The sequence below is a fragment of the Equus przewalskii genome, chromosome 13 (assembly GCF_037783145.1).
Source record: "Equus przewalskii isolate Varuska chromosome 13, EquPr2, whole genome shotgun sequence".
Lineage (NCBI taxonomy): Eukaryota > Metazoa > Chordata > Mammalia > Perissodactyla > Equidae > Equus > Equus przewalskii.
Window position 1 is genome coordinate 26,112,772 of NC_091843.1, and position 16,891 is coordinate 26,129,662.

At 54.0% G+C, this 16,891-nt stretch overlaps 1 protein-coding gene across 14 annotated transcripts in view; it reads left to right on the plus strand.

Annotated features, from left to right (window-relative positions):
* TNIP1 (TNFAIP3 interacting protein 1) overlaps positions 1–16,891 on the plus strand; it is a 51,088-nt gene that overhangs the window by 22,941 nt on the left and 11,256 nt on the right. For all 14 annotated transcript variants that reach the window (XM_008517213.2, XM_070570419.1, XM_070570417.1 and 11 more), the window contains 6 exons: positions 973–1,058; positions 2,786–2,869; positions 5,347–5,538; positions 9,414–9,508; positions 12,115–12,235; positions 16,133–16,222. In XM_008517213.2, coding sequence (XP_008515435.1) covers positions 973–1,058; positions 2,786–2,869; positions 5,347–5,538; positions 9,414–9,508; positions 12,115–12,235; positions 16,133–16,222 — 668 coding nt within the window. The remainder of the gene's footprint in view (positions 1–972; positions 1,059–2,785; positions 2,870–5,346; positions 5,539–9,413; positions 9,509–12,114; positions 12,236–16,132; positions 16,223–16,891) is intronic.

A 16,891-nucleotide genomic window follows, 5' to 3' on the forward strand; every position in this document is an offset into this window, starting at 1 on the left:
TCCAGGCAGCTACTTTGGTTTACGCAGAGCTGGCAAAGGAATCAGAAGCTCTCTGGTCTGGCCCCCTCCTTCCATATTACATTTGGGGAAGCTGAGACCCATGGAAGAAGCTGGACTTGCCTGCTGCTATGTATTTCAGATGTGAGGTTGCATATATGCTGCGTATTACAGGAGAACATTGACTGTGACTAAGGGTTAAAGTCCTGTGTGTGGTCACCATGCATTCCTGTGGCGCATCTCCAAGTCCAGGGCAAGGTCCGGAGTGGAGGGAAGCGGTCCCCACCCCTGGGGCTAAGGTTGCCTCCTGCTGCAGCCCCGCCTGCGGTCCTGGCCCAGGCCAGTGCGCCAGCCTTCCATTTGGCTGGTGGTTCCATGTGCTGAATGGACAAATGGAGGAAAGTGATGATGTCTGAGTCATCTGTGCTGCAGTCAGGGGGCGTAGTCAGCCACCACTTGTCCCTTCAGCAGTGTCTTCTGAGTCCCAGATTGGTGCCAGGCTAGAGCCCAAGGAGGTGGGGGAGGGAGAGCCAAGTCTGAGTCCTGGTTTTGCAGTTCCTGACTCTGTGACTGTGAGCCAGGTGGTGACCTTTCCACACCTCAGTTTCCTTATCTTTAAAATGGGGATACAGAGCTGTCATGAGCATCCACTGAGATAAAAAATAGTATAAAAACACTTCGTTAATTGTAAATTGTCGTCCCTGTCATCACTGAGGCAGGTCCAGGGTAGCAAGGAGCAGCGGCCACCTTGGGATTTTCCCGGCAAGTCCAGGGAAGGTAGTCTTTCTGCCCAGGTTCTGTCCCCATCCTTCCACGGCCAGTTGTTTTCCCAGGCTCTCTGGCCCCGTGGGACCTCCTCCCATTTGCCCAGACTCAAGTCGGGAACTCTGTGGGAGAACCCTTCTGGCCAGGGCTGTCCTCCAGGGGATGGTCCCTTTTCCCTGCTGCTCACCCATGTTTTTCTCAATTCTCTAGAAAAGGATGCAGACGTCCCAGCACCCCCCGCTGACCCCGCACACCCCAACGAGAAGCCAGAGCCAGTCCAGAAACCTCCATCCAGCGTAAGTTGCATTTGCAGTCGCAGCTGAAGGTTGCCTGGACTTTAAGGTCCTGTTGGCAGATCCAGGAACGTGAAGAGAGAGGGGTGGGGTCAAGAAGCCTGAGTTCTAACTTGCTGGGTGATGTTGGGCAAGTTGATCTCAATCTCTTTGGGGCCTTGGTTTCCCCGTTTTCAAAGGAAGGTCATAGTTAAAACTTACCAGGAAGACCCTTGTGTGCACAGGGAATTCTCCCGTTTACTAAGTTGTGCAATGTTAACTGATGTGTAATGTTGACTGAGCACAGTGCTCGGAAAACAGATGGCTGTGACGTGGAACTCACATCTCAAAGGGGGCTTGGGAACTGTCTTCTAGAGATTTGCCTTGAGAAGTTTTGCTTGGTCTCCTAAGACTGGAAGGGACCCAAGTGATCATATTGTTTAGCATCTTCATCCTACAGATCAGGTCCAGAGAGAGAAGAGCATTTTCCAAGGTCACACAAACACTGAGGGAAGGTAGAGGTCAACGGGAGTTTCTAAGGCAGGGTCAAGATCCAGAGCTGGGTTCTTGGCGGCCATGAGGCTCAGCAGAAACTGAGCACAGAGATTCTCCCATCCGTCTGCCCTTTCGTGGACGAAGGAAGGCTGGCATAGTCTTTGTAGACCAGGTTTAATAGCAATCCCAGAGCCACTTGCTGGTTCAGAGGGCCCATTGGCCTATCCATTGGTTGAAAACCAGTACCTTTGCTTGCAATGGCTGAGAGATGTGAGAACGTCTGGGTGTCCTTGGCCACCCTGGATTTGGGTGAATCCTGAAGAAGTCTCTCCAGATTTGTTGGCACATCTTTGGGACTTATCCCAGATCAGTCTGCTCCTCTGGGACCTCCGGGACAGGGTCGGCAAGGCTGGCACAGGACCACTTGGCAGTAGCCATACCAACTGTGTGTTCTCCAGGCGACCAGCCGGTGAGCCCTGGCCTGGGAGACAGCTCTGGTGTTGTAGCAGGGGTGTTGGGTTTGCACTGCTTGGGTACAGTCCCTACTTTTGCCTTAACTAACGATGTTCCCTCAGTTTCCTCATCTGTCTACAGGGGATGTAACCCTCTGACTGCTCCGTGGGTTGCTTTGAGAAATAATGGAGTTCACGAAAATCTTTTAAAAGTGCAAGGCCTTGGGGCTGGCCCCGTGGCCGAGTGGTTAAGTTCGCGCACTCCACTGCAGCCGGCCCAGTGTTTCGTTGGTTCGAATCCTGGGCGCGGACATGGCACTGCTCATCAAACCACACTGAGGCAGCGTCCCACATACCACAACTAGAAGAACCCACAACGAAGAATATACAACTATGTACCGGGGGGTTTGGGGAGAAAAAGGAAAAAAATAAAATCTTTAAAAAAAAAAAAAAAAAGTGCAAGGCCTTTAAGAAAAATACAATCCTGAAGTGCTAGCAGTTCAAGGTCAGCTGGTCAACATCTCCGTTTTACAGATGGGGAAACTGGCCGCAAAAAGGACATGACATCATATTACACAGTGGGCCGCAGGCAGCCTGGGACTCCTGCTTTGTGGTCTCACATGAAATGAAGTGTAACTGCCCCGTGAGCCCAGCCTCTGCACGCAGGGGCTGCCCGAGTGATTCGGATGTGAGAGGGCTTTGGTCCTTCCATTCTCTGCCCCCTCGCTGCTCTCAGCTGCGGGGCCCCAGGGGAGGGGCCAGGAGTTTTCATCTCAGGCAGCCTCTTCCCCCCTTTCTGCACAGGGCTCCTCCTCTGAATTTGAAGTGGTCCCCACCGATGACCAGAATTCACCACCAGAGAGTGGCAGCCGCACCAGGAACACGATGGTGAGTGGATGGCAGGTCCCCGGGCATGTCCCATGTCTCCTCTCTGTTTCACTCACCCAGCCCTGGGTGAGGGCCACTGGACCCGCACAGGTCCCTTGGGCACCCTGGAGTCACTTGGGGATACACGAGGGGCCAGAGCAGGGGATGCTTCTCGCTCACATATGCAAATCCCTGGCTGGTGACTTCCCCGACTTGGGCCGCACAGGCACCCGACCATTGTGAAAGCCTGGGCACAGTGCCAGCCCCCTTGTCTCCACCAATGCAGGGCACCTCACACACTGTGACTCAGCCTTCGGGCCTGTGGGCCCCGAGCCCAGGTAGAGTGGAGAGGGTCCGAGAGGCCCAGAGCGGCTCAAGGCAGGTGACCTACCCTTCTGTGCAGGCGTGCTGTTCCTCCCAGCCTCCCCTTCAGGGCGTCCAGGTAGGACGTTAAACGTTTCACACACACAGGTACACGTGCACACACACACACTCATTCTCTCACTCCTCCAGCTCGGGGCTGTCCACCCAGCATCCTCATTCTGTCCCTTACCCTACTTGCTGCCTTTATTCCAGTGATGTCCTGCTTTATCTTACAGTGGCAGGCTTATTGGAGAACCATTGCAAGGGCAAAAGGTCTGGAACATTCTTCAAAAGTCTTCAAGTCTTATTCTCTCCTCCTTCTCTCTCCCTCCCCACTTTGAGACTTTTTGTTTGTTATGTAGGCAGTAAGTGGGCTGACCTTACTTCACTGACGCCTTGGTCCCCGCTGCCTTGTTCCACCAAGGATTTGAGGGACAAATGTTGCTAATTTGGTTCACTGATTGCATCTTGTGTCTGTCGGTCCCCAGTGCAAGTTCCCCATCAAGTGGTCTGGTCATCCAGCTTACACTAGCATGCCTTCAGTGACTCAGGGGCTCATCACCACACCAGGCAGCTCTGAGTATTAGAAAGGTTCTGTGTTTTGTATCCTGGGAAGTTCTGTCCCTTTGTCTGGTCCCTAAGGGCGCTGAGAAGCTGGCTGAGGAGGCAAGATGACCCTGCTCAGAAAATCTTTCACTCTTTGATCTTAGACCAGTAACTTCATCTTGTTAATAAGTTCATCCTATCCCCACCATGTGCCTGGGCTGTGCTGAGCAAAGACAAGACAGCCTCCCTGCCCTCTGGGAGCTTGTCGCCCTCGTTGGAGAAATCAGAGGAATAAAGCAATTCATGAGCCGTACACAGAGCAGCATCGCCACCTCTGATCCTTTGTGGAAAGAGGCATTGAGGGGCCGAGTGCAGGATTGAGGCAGCAGCGTTAACTCCTATTAGAATAAGGTGCTCACAATGTTACAGGGGCATTCACTGAGTGCCACGGTGTGGCTTTGGGGCATTTCTACTGTGGCAGAGTTCAGAGGTCAGTGCGACAGAGCACCAGATCAAAAGTCAGGAGGCCTAAGTTCCAGTCCTGACTCTGCCACTGACTCACTGGGTGACTTGGGGCAGGGTCCGTCTCTCCAGAGCTTGGTTTCCCAGCCTGCACCCTGAGGCCCCTCATAGCTCTGATGTCCTGTGACTCCCATGGATGTTAGGGGAAGCCTGCTAGAGGAGCTGCGGCGTGGGCAGGGCGGGGAAAGGTGAGCAGAGGGCTCACTGCGGGAGGGAAGAATGAGAAGCCGCAGGGCCTGGTGCGTGGGGCTCTGGCCAGGAAGATGAGACTTGGACGCCTGGCAGGGGGCCTGGGCTTGGCAGTTAGTTGTCAGGTGCCCCTGTGGGCCTTGGGCACGGTGGTGGCATAACCAAGGCACTGTCTTTGATAAGAGTATTCTAGACAGAGGGGAGGTGGAGAAAGAAGGAGAGATTGAGTGATGGTCAAGAGTGGGCTGTCCTACGCACGGGATGCTTCGTTTCTCATGTACTCTACTAGATTGCGATTCTTTGAACTCTTTAGAGCTATGATTCTTAGCCTGTTTGAGTCTTGGGTCCTCTGAGAAGCTGGTGAGTGCTTGGACCATTCCCTGGAAGACATGTGTACAGACATAAAAGTTGGACTGTTTTGGTCTCTGTGTGGCTCCCTGGTCAGGACTCCCTCAGCCAAAGAGGCAGTGCTGTATATAGACTGGTACCCCTCTCCTGCGCGTGCTGCTTCCAAGTGTCAGTGCCCTCATAAGCGCCCTGTGAGGTGGAGGGCGGGAAGGGTGTGTGGACATTTCATAGATGAGCATTCTGAGGCCCAGTGGACAAGTGATTTACCCACAGGCACTCAGTGAGGCCCAGCATGTGGGAGGAAGGTGGCTCCGCTGCTGGTAAGCCAGCCTGCGGCCTGGGAGGCCCGGGTCCTGCCCTGTGAGTCAGCCACAGACAGGGAACCTGCGTAACTGGAGAATTTCCCTGGGCTGAGCTGGGATCATAGGGGGAAACTGAGTCACGAGGAATGGGGAAGCAGAGGGAGAATGGCTGGCCACGTCTACTCAGACCCTGGTGAAGAGTGATCCATGTCCCCTTCCCCGCTCCAGGAGCTGGGCCCCCTGCCCCACGAGGACACCAACCTGATGCTGCACTTGCAGCGCCTGGAAACCACCCTGAGCGTGTGCGCTGAGGAGCCGGACCACAGCCAGCTCTTCACCCACCTGGGCCGCATGGCCCTCGAGTTCAACCGGCTGGCCTCCAAGGTGCACAAGAATGAGCAGCGCACCTCCATCCTGCAGGTGAGGCCGTCAGGCAGGGTGCCTGGGCTCAGCAGGCGTGCCTCCCCTCGGCTTCCTCCAGGTCGTCCCGGGAACGCTTGGGTACCAGGGGGCTTCTGAGGGTGATGCTGGGGGCCAACTTTGGGCTTCTTGCTCAGGGTAGTGGGCAGGGTAAAGAAGTTGTGGGAAGGGACGAGGAAGAGGAAGGAAATTGGGAAATGGCGGGTGGGCAGGTCGGCGGCAGCCCTGCCTTTGTTTTTGATGTACAGGCAGGAGAAGGGAGGGGGCAAGGACCAGCCCCCTGGGGTAGGACCATCATTATCCCTACTTCACAGATGGGGACACAGCCCTCAAGAGGTGATATTTTTTTTTGTCTAAGGTCACCCATCTAGTAGATGGTGCAGTTAGGATTTGAACCTCAATCTGTCACATTCCAAAGTCCATGCTCTTAACTACCATCCCTCTCTGCCTCCACTATGGAGGGGGCTGCCTTTCATAACCCTCCCTGTGCCATGGAAATGAGGTCACGTTTCCTTCCTGGGCCAGACTAGGCCTTGGAGGCGTACGGTCCTGGGTTCTAGTTTGTTGTTAGTGCCGTCGAGGCGATTCCAACTCCAAGCCACCCTGTGTCAGCAGGGCGGATCCCTGCCCGGTCTTTTTGCTCCATCCTCTCCCCTGCTGGCTCTAGATCAGACAGGGCTCTGCTGCTCTTGGTAGGGTTTGCAGTGGTGACTCTTTATTGCCGTGTGACCTTGGACAAGTCACTTATCCTCCCTGTCCCTCACTATCCCTGTCGGCTGGGAATGCCTCCCTCAGGGGCTTGCTGTGAGTATTAAGTGGAACACCTAGTGCAGTCTAGAACACAGTAAGTGCTTGACACGTGGTCACTGTGAGGATTTTATCATCAGTCGTTCATACTGGTAAGGGGATGTTAGCCTTGAGGGTTTGGGGGTAGAGAAGGATTCGCAGATGGTGAAACTGAGGCTCGGAGAGGACCTGCTCAGGACCTGAGCACCTGTCACCTTAGTGACGGAGCTATAACGAAGTCTCCTCCTCTGTCCCAGACCATCCTCTGCCAGTCACTGGTCTGTGGGCTCCCCCACATCGGCAGACATTCTCGTGCCCCGTGGAAGGGGGATCCACCATGTGTGACCTTGGGAAGGGCCTGGGTCGACAAGAGCAGGAGGGACGCCCTGGCTGGAGACAAGGTGCGAGGAGAGAGATGGGGAGCAGAGGACTCCAGGGAGAGCTCAGGACCCCGATCCCACCTCGAGTGGCCGGGCTGGAGGAGTGATTGGGGCCACAGGGGAGGCCTGGAGGGATGCGCGTCCTTCAGCGGGGCTTGAGGTGTCAGAGCCGAGCCCCTGTGGGGTGAACCGGTGCATCGCTTGCCCGGGGTCACGTCGAGCGTCAGCTTTCTGGCTTTGAAAAGGGCATCGATACCAGGCCTCGTAAAAGGGGTCCTGCCGACCTCTGTTGTTTTTACATCAGGCCCCTGTTTGTTTCCTTCTTAGCCATTGTCAGAGTTTGGAATGAGCGTGTTTTCTTAGGTGGTTTCTTTACGTTGTGTGTACTTTCCTTGCGCTCTCTGCTAGAATGTGAGCCTCACAAGAGGGGCATGTACATCTGTCATAGCCCAGCGCCTGGCACTTAGTAGGTGCTTAATGTGCATTTGGTGAATGAACAAATGAATGAGCAGGTGACCACACAGGTGAGCTATGTCAACCCCTTTGAAGGCCTTAAGATGATGCCCTCTCTACTTTGGCTGCTTTGTGCCCAGGGCGTTTACCCAGGGACTCCGAGGAAACAGTGCTCTAGACTGGAAGGGTGAGCAGCACGTGAGACCTTGTCCTGGCCTTCCCACAGTGACCAGGAGCAGGGTGTTCTGTCCTCTGGGAGGCCTCGCCCAGGGCCATGGCATCCTGGGTATTTCCCAGCCTGTGGGTGGAGGCAGATTAATCCGGTTCTTCTTTATGCATTCATTGATTTGTTTCTTGGTTCACTCAACAAACATTTTCAAATCCAGGTACGGCACAGGGCCTCTGCTGGGTGTTGGAACCAGTCAGAATAGTGTTCTGTTCTCTCAGCCTCGGATCCCTCGTGCCCGACCACCCTCCCGTTCTGGGCTGTCTCCTCCATTCAGCCTTCCCATCTCTCTTATGTTAGTCAGAAAGGGCTAGGTTTTGCTGTGGAAACAAACAACTCTGAAATCTCCCTCGATAACATAAAAGTCTTCCCTCTTATTCTGTGTGGCAGGGGCTTGTTTCTGCTCCATGCTTACTTAGAGGCCCAGACTGACGGAGGCCCCACCATCTCATACCCTTTGGAATGTGAGGCAGCAAGAGCCATAGACACAAGGAAAAAAGACCAGAGAATTGTGCATGGGCCAGCCCAGAGTGACCCTTGTCACTTCCATTCCTCTTTCATTGGCTAGAACTAGTCACACGGTCGCCTGGAAAATGGAAATGGAAGAAGCGGGTGAAATGTCTGGTCCAGTCTCCGCCGCCAGCCCAGCTCACAGGCCGCTGCCTCCCTTCTCTGCTCTTTTATCACGGGGGAGAGAGACACCAGTTTAAGGTCTGACAGGTGGAGTTTAATCCCAGTGGTGACTCTTAACAGCTGTGCAACCTCATGCAAATTATTTCATCTGCATGAGCCCACCTTTAAAATAGAGACGCATTACGTAGCTTTGGGGAAGCTGTGAGGCTCCAATGAGCAGGGAGGGGAGGAGCGCCCAGCCATGGACGAGGCACGTGTGGGTGCTCGCTACGTGTTTGTTAAAGACTGGGTCACTTAGGACTGACACGGCGCCTCAGCGTCACTAGTCAGCGCCTCCCTTCCCTCCCCATCAGTGAGGCCCTGTGTCTGGCCGTCCTCTCCATGCCCCCCACCTCGCAGCCCTTCCAGCATAAGTCCTCAAATGTTGTCGAGTGCCTGGCAGGTCACAAGGCGCTTATACCGTCATGGTCCTGTTTGTGCTCACAGCAGCCCTGGAAAGGAGGCAGGAAGGAACGGTTGCCCCCATTTTGTAGAGGAGGGAACTGAGTCTTGGGGTGAAGGAGGCCTGAGCCACTCCTGAGGAACTGGCCGAGGTCTCGACCCGGCGCCCTGTCTTCCGACTTGCCGTTCGACGGCACGGGAAGCCTCGCACACTCTCCAAATCGGCTGAGCTCGCAGGCCTCCTGGGACTCATTTTGTCACTTGTTCATTCATTCGTTTGGCCACTTAGTCGTTCAGTTGTGGTTTCCTTCATGCAGTTAAGTGTGGACCTGTGCTAGGGCCTGAGCTGGGGCTGGGGATCAGGCAGTGGACAAGAGACTGCGGGGGCACCGTGGGGGCGTCTCAGGCTAGTGGGGGGGTAGGGGAGGGTTATTAAGAACAATGACCCAAACAGTTCTTTAGCTCTAATTGTCCTGAGTACCAAGAAGGGTGAGAGCAGGTGGCTGAGTGAGGATAAGGGAGGTGACCTAACACCTGAGATGTGGAAGTCAGGGAGGACTTCTCTGGGGAGGTGACGTTTAGACTGAGACTTGAAGCAGGAGTAGAAGTCAGTCCGGGGAAGGCTCGAGGGGAAGAGTGTTGTAGGCTGTGGGAACAGCAGTAAAGGAGGAGGAGGGATGGAGCTCTCTGCCTTGGAGGACCAGGAGACCCTGTGGCTGGTTGTTGGTCAGGCGTCCTCACCGCTGGCTCCTGAGGGAGAGCATGTGTAGAGGGCCTGGATGAGCCTCGCGGCTTGGCTCCCAGCCGTCCTGAGAGGGATTGGGTGAGGCCAGGCAAAGGGGGTAAGTGTTGGGACCTGGCTTGACTGCAGCCCCTCCCCTGTCCTCCAACATCAGCATGCGTTTGGGGTGCATCCCTTCCCTTCCCTTCCCCCCGTCTACCTCTCTGCCCTGCAGACCCTGTGTGAGCAGCTTCGGAAGGAGAATGAGGCCCTGAAGGCCAAGCTGGACAAGGGCCTGGAGCAGCGGGATCAGGCTGCCGAGAGGCTGCGGTGAGTCCCGGCTCCTCAGGAAGGGCATGAGGACCCGGGGTGGGCAGGAGGAGGCCGTGCCGCGTGGTGCTGGTCTCTGGAGTGAGGGCTCCGAGGTCTGTGTCCAGAGCCCTGCTTTGGGTGATGGGTCTCTGGGTCCTTCTCCCTGGGTCCCTTGGCATTTCCTCTTTGGCCCTTTTAATACCTGGGGAGCGTCTGTTCATAAAGTGCCTAGAGAGCTTCAGAAGGGTGTGTACGAATTGCACTCCTTCCTCGGGAGCTTGCCCGGTGGCCTGTTCACAGCGGCTTGCTGGCTGCTGGCGAGGACGCAGGACTTTGCTGCCCCCTGCTGGCCACCACCCGTCCTGCTCTGTTTTCCTGAGGCTGGTCGGATTCCTCATCTGGGCTAGTGGGGCTCGGATTTCGTGCAGGATCACTGAGGGTCGGGGAAGGCACTACAAGTTCACTCTCCCACTCCTCCTTCCCCTGCCGAGGTTCTGACTCAGCCGGTCTGAGGCGAGACCTGGGCGTCTGCGTTTTCCCACGGGCCCCTGTGGTTATGATGTAGGTGGGCCCAGGATCGCACTTGAGAACCCCTCAACTTGACTGTCAGAGCTGGAAGGGCCCTTTGAGAGCAGGCGGGCCAGACCCCTCATTGTGCAGAGGGAGACCGAGGCCTAACGAGAGGCAGGGACTTGCTTCAGGGCTCACGGTGAGAACCTGGGCCTCCTTGCTCCCCGTTCACTGGAGTGGCTCTAATTCCTGCCTGCACTGTGGTCTGAGATCCTTCGGATGAATCATCTGCTGGGTGCTAGCTGGGCTCAGGTACATGCAGGAGAGCTCTGTGTTATAGCCAGGACTTGCCACTCCCTTTCTCCCCTTCCTGTTGCTTATTTTAGAATCGACAGAAAGAGAAAGAATATAAATTTCTTTTTTTTTTTAATGACATTTATTTATTTATTTATTTATTTATTTGAGGAAGATCAGCTCTGAGCTAACTACTGCCAATCCTCCTCTTTTTGCTGAGGAAGACTGGCCCTGAGCTAACATCCGTGCCCATCTTCCTCTACTTTATATGTGGGATGCCCACCACAGCATGGCTTGCCAAGTCGTGCCATGTCCACACCCAGGATCTGAACTGGCGAACCCCGGGCCGCCAAGAAGCAGAACGTGCAAACTTAACCACTGTGCCACCGGGCTGGCCCCTATAAATTTCTTAAGTATGGCCACGATAATGTGTAACTAGTGGGTCACAGGGCCATTTTGAATCAGCATATACTTATTTACTTTTGGATGGCCAAAAGTTTTGAGGTTTTATAGTCATAATGACTCCATCCATGAATCCCAAAATCCAGGTTGGAGGACAGACTCATGATTAGAAGGCAATAGCACAAGTCCCCGCTGTGTGACCTTGGGAAAGCCACTTACCTTCTCTGTTTTTCTATTATTATGTGGAAACCAAGCCTTCAAATAGGACTTAAAGAAATATTTTCCAGGGGCTGGCCATGTGGCCGAGTGATTAAGTTCATGCAGTCCGCTTTGGCGGCCCAGGGTTTCACCAGTTCGGACCCTGGGCACGGACACGGCACCGCTCATCAGGCCATGCTGAGGCGGCGTCCCACATGCCACAACTAGAAGGACCCACAACTAAAAATATACAACTATGTACCAGGGGGCTTTGGGGAAAAAAAGGAACAATAAAATCTTTAAAAAAAAAGAAATATTTTCCATATTCCAGTTGTACCTTAATCCACATCGCCACCTTTATTATGTCCAGTATCACCTACCTTATTATTTACTTAAGAGTTTAGTTTGAATCGTGTTTTTACTTAAAATTATTATACTGGGGTTCACCGGTTTGGATCCTGGGTACAGACTTACACACCGCTTGTCAAGCCATGCTGTGGCAGGTGTCCCGCACATAAAGTAGAGGAAGATGGGCATGGATGTTAGCTCAGGGCCAGGCTTCCCCAGCAAAAAAGAGGAGGATTGGTGGCAGATGTTAGCTCAGGGCTAATCTTCCTCAAAAAAAAAAAATTATTGTAAAGAAAACTTTCACTGGAGTAAATGGAAAACACCATTGCTGTAATAAATAGATGACAACTCCAACAATAAATACAATGAAGATGGAAGGGTGCTCACAAATTCTGGCCAAGTACCTTTGCCCACTGAAGGCTCTGGGCCTGAAGGCTGCTCTTTCTCTGTTAACGAGGGAGACTAGTAGGTATTAGAGAGGTGCTCAAGACCTCCTGGCACCAAACTGAGGCTTTCCCCATGCTCTATGCTGGAAGTTTGAAGAGATCTGGAGAGGGTGTAACTTTCTCAGCAGTGTGACCCAGGGTCATTCAGTGCAGCGTGGATGCATCCGGAAGATCGCTTGTATACAGACATCCACAGTTGGGGAAACCCCTCTAGGGTTCTAGAGTCTCTGTCCTAGAACTCCTGGGAAACCCACAGATTGCCAGCGAAGTGGCTTACAGATGCCCTTTTTGGTTCTACCCGAGAGCAGGTTTCAGGGTCCTTATTCCCCAGGACTCAGCTGCAACTCAGATGAATAGTAGGTGTGAGGCCCCCAGCCTCCTTGACCCAGGGCCAGCAACGTGACCTCTCTCCTTGCCCCCAACCAGGGAGGAAAACGTGGAGCTCAAGAAGTTGTTGATGAGCAGCGGCAAAGAGGGCGCCTCCGGGCGGCCAGGCTCGCCAAAGATGGAAGGCGCGATCAAGAAGGGGGTGGCCGGACAGCAGCAGGTATGTGGTCAGAAACTCCTTCCACAGCCACCTCGATTGCCGGTGCCCAGCCTCTGCTGCCACCTTCAGTGACAGTGAGCTCAGCACCTCCTGCTGCAGCTAGTTCCACGGTTAGATGGCTTTTCCTCAGCTTGTCCTGACATCCGCCTCCCTGCAGCTTCCACTCCTCAGCCTTTATTCTGCCTTCAGCCACATGGAGCATGGCATTTCCTGGGATACATGCTCAGGCTGCTGGCCGTGACCGTGGCTCCGTGGCCCCCACTAGCCCCTTCTTCTCCAGGCTGAATAGCTGCAGTCCCTTCGGTCGTTGCTGATAGAAGGTGGCGTCCAGTCCTTTGCTCAATGTGGGCACATTCCCTAAACCCATTGATCAAGGTCTCTCTTATAGGGTGGCTCCCAAAAGGCAGTTTAACGTCTCAGATCTTACTGGCAGAATTAGGTTGCTAGGTGAGAAAGGCCCTCAGCGGACTCTGCTAAGTTCCTGGGATTGCATCCTGGAGCTTCCAACATGGAGAGAGGAGGGCACCAGCCAACCTTGGCACAGCCTGGGGATGCCACGGGGCTGGCCCACTTGCCCCCTTCCCACCGCCGCTCCCAGCCATGACTCACATCCAGTTCCCAAGCAGGAGCTGGCTCGCCTCCCTTGCCTGGCCTGTGCCTTCCCCTTTGCTGCAGAGCTGAGCCCCAACTTTTTAACTGACGTGTTTTCCCCTTTAATGGGGTTTAATGGCTGCGCAGCAGGACTTCACATCTTCAACAAACCCCACACCTATGTAATAGTAATTATCCTAATTACTTAATTTCTTATTGCTATGTGGCAATGTAGAGTTGACCCAGGACTTGCAAATCCATTACCTCATTTGGATCCCCTCTCTCTGCATGTAAGGTGGGCAGGGCTGGAACTGCTACCTTGTGACACATCTATGGCAGGAGGCTCGGAGAGGTCATGTGACATCACGTAATCGAGACTCCTGCATCACTTGCCATCAGGCAGACATGGGGTGGGGCAGAGACACATGCAGATAAATGGCCTCGGAATCGCTGCCCGGGAAGCCCTCCAGCCTGCCTTGTCTGCCTTCTGGCGGGAGTGACTCATGGGCGCCCCTCAGCTCCCCTGGGGCTTGGAGTGCTGGGGGCAGGCCTCTTCACATTTCCCAACCCTTTAGTATCAACTCATCTCACTTGGCTCCCGGAAAGGCCAGATGCTCTTCCCGCCACGCCAGGGAGGAAGGTCCCAGAGGAGGTGGGCCGTGCGGACAGTGGGGAACCTGTGCCCTGGAGTCCCCTGTGGGTTGAATGCCAGCTCCAGCTCTTTGTGAGTGCGGCCACCTTGGACAAGTTACGTAAACTCTCCGGCCTCAGTTTCCTCCTCTGTAAAACGGAGATGATGATACCTGCCCTAAAGGGGGATTGGAGGATTCAGTACGTGGTGCATGTAAAGCACGCTTAGCACCTGGCACGTGGTGAACAGTGAATGTTACCGGTTGCTCTTAATGGCAGATTTGGCGCCAGCAGCCCTGCCGGCTGACTCCTCTCCTTTGTGGAGGTTGAGTGCTCCCCCATAAGCCAGTCATCCCCTCTTTCTCCTTCCCCAGTAATGCTAAGCGCAGCTTCCCTGCAGGAGGCAGCAGGCTTCTCAGCGCAGGCCCATCTCTCGCCTGTCTTAAAGGAGGCGATGGTCCGTGGGGGGCTCCCCCAGCCGCTCCCCTCACTCCCTGGGTCTGTGGTGTGCTTACAGACCTCAGCCTGTAGGGGGCGCTTGAGCCTCACAAGCTCTGTCCCCAGGCCCCACCCCAAGCCACAGGGGAGTGTGGACTGGAAGGAAGGAATAGAAAATGTGGACAGCGACCCCAGGACAAGTGCTGACAGTCCCCCAGGGTATCAGAGGTCAGGGCCTTCAGAGCCCACCCTGTTTGATCTTCTCCTTGTCCCGAGGCCCAGAGAGGGTGTGGGTCTCGACCTACATCATGCAGGGCCTTGGAGGTGGAGCTGGGGCTCAACTTCTGGGCTCCTAGCCTTGTTCTGCTGTTTCAAAGCAGCCCTTCCTATTTTTTAAAGAAAAAACTTAGAACTTTTTGTTTTGAGATAACTTTAGACTTACGAAAGAGTTGCCAGAACAGTCCAGCGAGTTCCCACATCCCTACCCCCTTATCATCTTACCTGATCGGTGATCAAAATCTGGGAGTGAACGCCAGCACAACACCCTGCCCGCAGCTGCAGGCTTCGTTCAGCTCTCACCAGGCTTCCACTCATGTCCTTTTCCTGCCCCAGGATCCAGTCCTGGCGCCCACACCGCATTCAGTGGTCACGTTGCTCTAGTCTCCTCCTGTCTGTGACAGTCCCCAGGTATTCCTTGCCTTTCAGGAGCTTGACACTCTTTAGTTATACTGGCTGGGTACTTTGTAGAATGTCCCTCTGTTTGGGTTTATCTGGTGTTTTCTCATGATTCGACTGAGGTTCTGGATTCGGGCAGGACGACACAGGAGTGACAGCGCGCTTCGCAGTGCGTCCTGTCGGGGGCGTGTGAGGTCAGCGTGTCTTATTACTGTCAGCCTCCGTCACTCGGTTAAGGGGATGTCTGTCAGATTTCTCTACCACAAGTGACTAATTTTCCCTTTGTAATTAATAAATATTTACTTTTGAGGAGGAACTTTGAGACTGTGTGAAAATCCTGTTTCTTCTTAAACTTCGGCTCTCTTATTTTAGCATCCGTTCGTGGACTGCACCTGTTGCAATTATGATTACCATAGCATTCTAGTGCGATTTTGTATTTCCCTCGTTCTTTCTTCATTCGCTACCTAGAATTCTTCTGTGAGGGAGAGTCGTCCCTTCTCCCCCATTTATTTGTTATTTAACTATTCCTTTCTACCAGTGTGGACTCAAGGATATTTATTTTATTCTTTGGGTTATAATCCAGTATTATCGTGATTTATTTTCTTGTTCAAATTGTTCCACCTTTGGCCGTAAGAAGCTCTTTCAAGCTGTCTCCTGTGCCCGTTTGACATGCCCTTCTTCTTAGTATTGTTATTGAGTACTTCTTTACTTTCAGGCACCTTAAGATGCTCCGAACTTGCCTTCTATTTTCCCTGCTCCAGCCCTGGAATTAACCACTTCTCCAGGGAGCCCTGTTTCTTTTTGTTATAGAATGGCATTTAGAAACCAAGATTTGGGCACAAGGTGTGCTCATTGCTCCTGAAGTGTCACTGCTTTGGGCCCTCTCAGAGGACAGAGCTAGGAAGTACATGTATGGGTACCCATCACACGTAGACAGACATCTTTATTTTTGTATCTTTCTAAAAACTTTTTTTTTTGGTGAGGAAGATTGGCCCTGAGCTAACATCTGTGCCAATCTTCCCCTATTTTGTATGTGGGATGCCACCACAGCATAGCTTTATGAGCAGTGTTAAGTCCATGCCCAGCATCCAAACCTGTGAACCCTGGGCCACTGAAGCAGAGCATGCAAACTTAACCACTACGCCATCAGACCGGCCCCTAAAAACATTTTTAAAATAAACATTTTATGAGATGTTAAAAAACATATAACTCTTGCCTTCCAGGTCACAGGATTTGGAGCTGATTTCTTTTGGGGGAGGGGAGGGTAGTGGGCAGTGCCTTGGAGACACAGCCTGAGCAGGGAAAGAAGTGGCCGTGGGGAGGGGAGGAGGGGGGCAGGGTCTGGCAGCCACTGTGGGTCAGGGAGGGGGAGTAATGATTTTGATAGACTTCCTGAAGGGGGCTTAGTTATGGCTGGGTGTGTGGCAGTGTCCTGGTGGGTGGAAGGATAGAGAGGTGGGAGACAAGGGCTAGGTCTTAGGGGTGAGGGGCCTTGGAGGAGCACAAAGTGGGTGAGGGAATTATTTGAGGCTTTGCTGAAGGCCCCTTTGTGTTTCTCCCCAGGCTAGTGTGACAGCAAGTAAGACCCCAGAGATGGGGGCCTTGGGTGCAGCTGAGAAGAAGGTGAAGATGCTGGAGCAGCAGCGCACTGAGGTAGGTGGCGGGAGGAGGAGGCGGTGGTCTGGGAAGACCCCTCTGCCCTCCTGGAACCAGCAAGATAAAGGCCCTCCCTGGCTGCCTGGCTGGTCCCAGCCACTATGGAGAGTTGCCATGGTGACCTCCGAGCCATCTGCCCATGGGGAAGACCTGCTGCCTTGTCCCAGGCTCTTGTTTCTTGATCAGTCCCCCTGCCCACAGGGGTCACTCTAAGGAGGCGGCATTTGGGGCACGGCTTGGAGTTGTTGGCAGGAAGGTCCTTTAGGAAGGCTCCGTGGGAAGTCCTGCATGGTGGATAAAGTAGGCAAGTTTCAGCATCAGGAGTGGGGGCTTGGCATTCATCTGTCACCACACAGCTGGTTCAGGGAGGGACTGTCAGAGAACGAGAGGATCCGAGCCTTCTTGCAGCACTGCTTCTAACCGGCTGGAAGTCGTCAGAAGTTGAGGCTGTTCCTTGTGCCTCGTGCGTGTTCCTCCTCCGTCTCCCACCCCCAGGCCTGTATTCCCAGACGGGAGGTGGAAGCCCAGTTCCCGTCTGCTCTCTCGGCCCCTGCTCTCCACCGGCTCAGGTCCTTCTCCAGGTCCCTGGGCCTTCCTATGGGCCTGGTCCCCCGGCACAGTGGGCAGTCAGACCTCCTTTAGTCTTTTGTCTACGTGCATATTCAT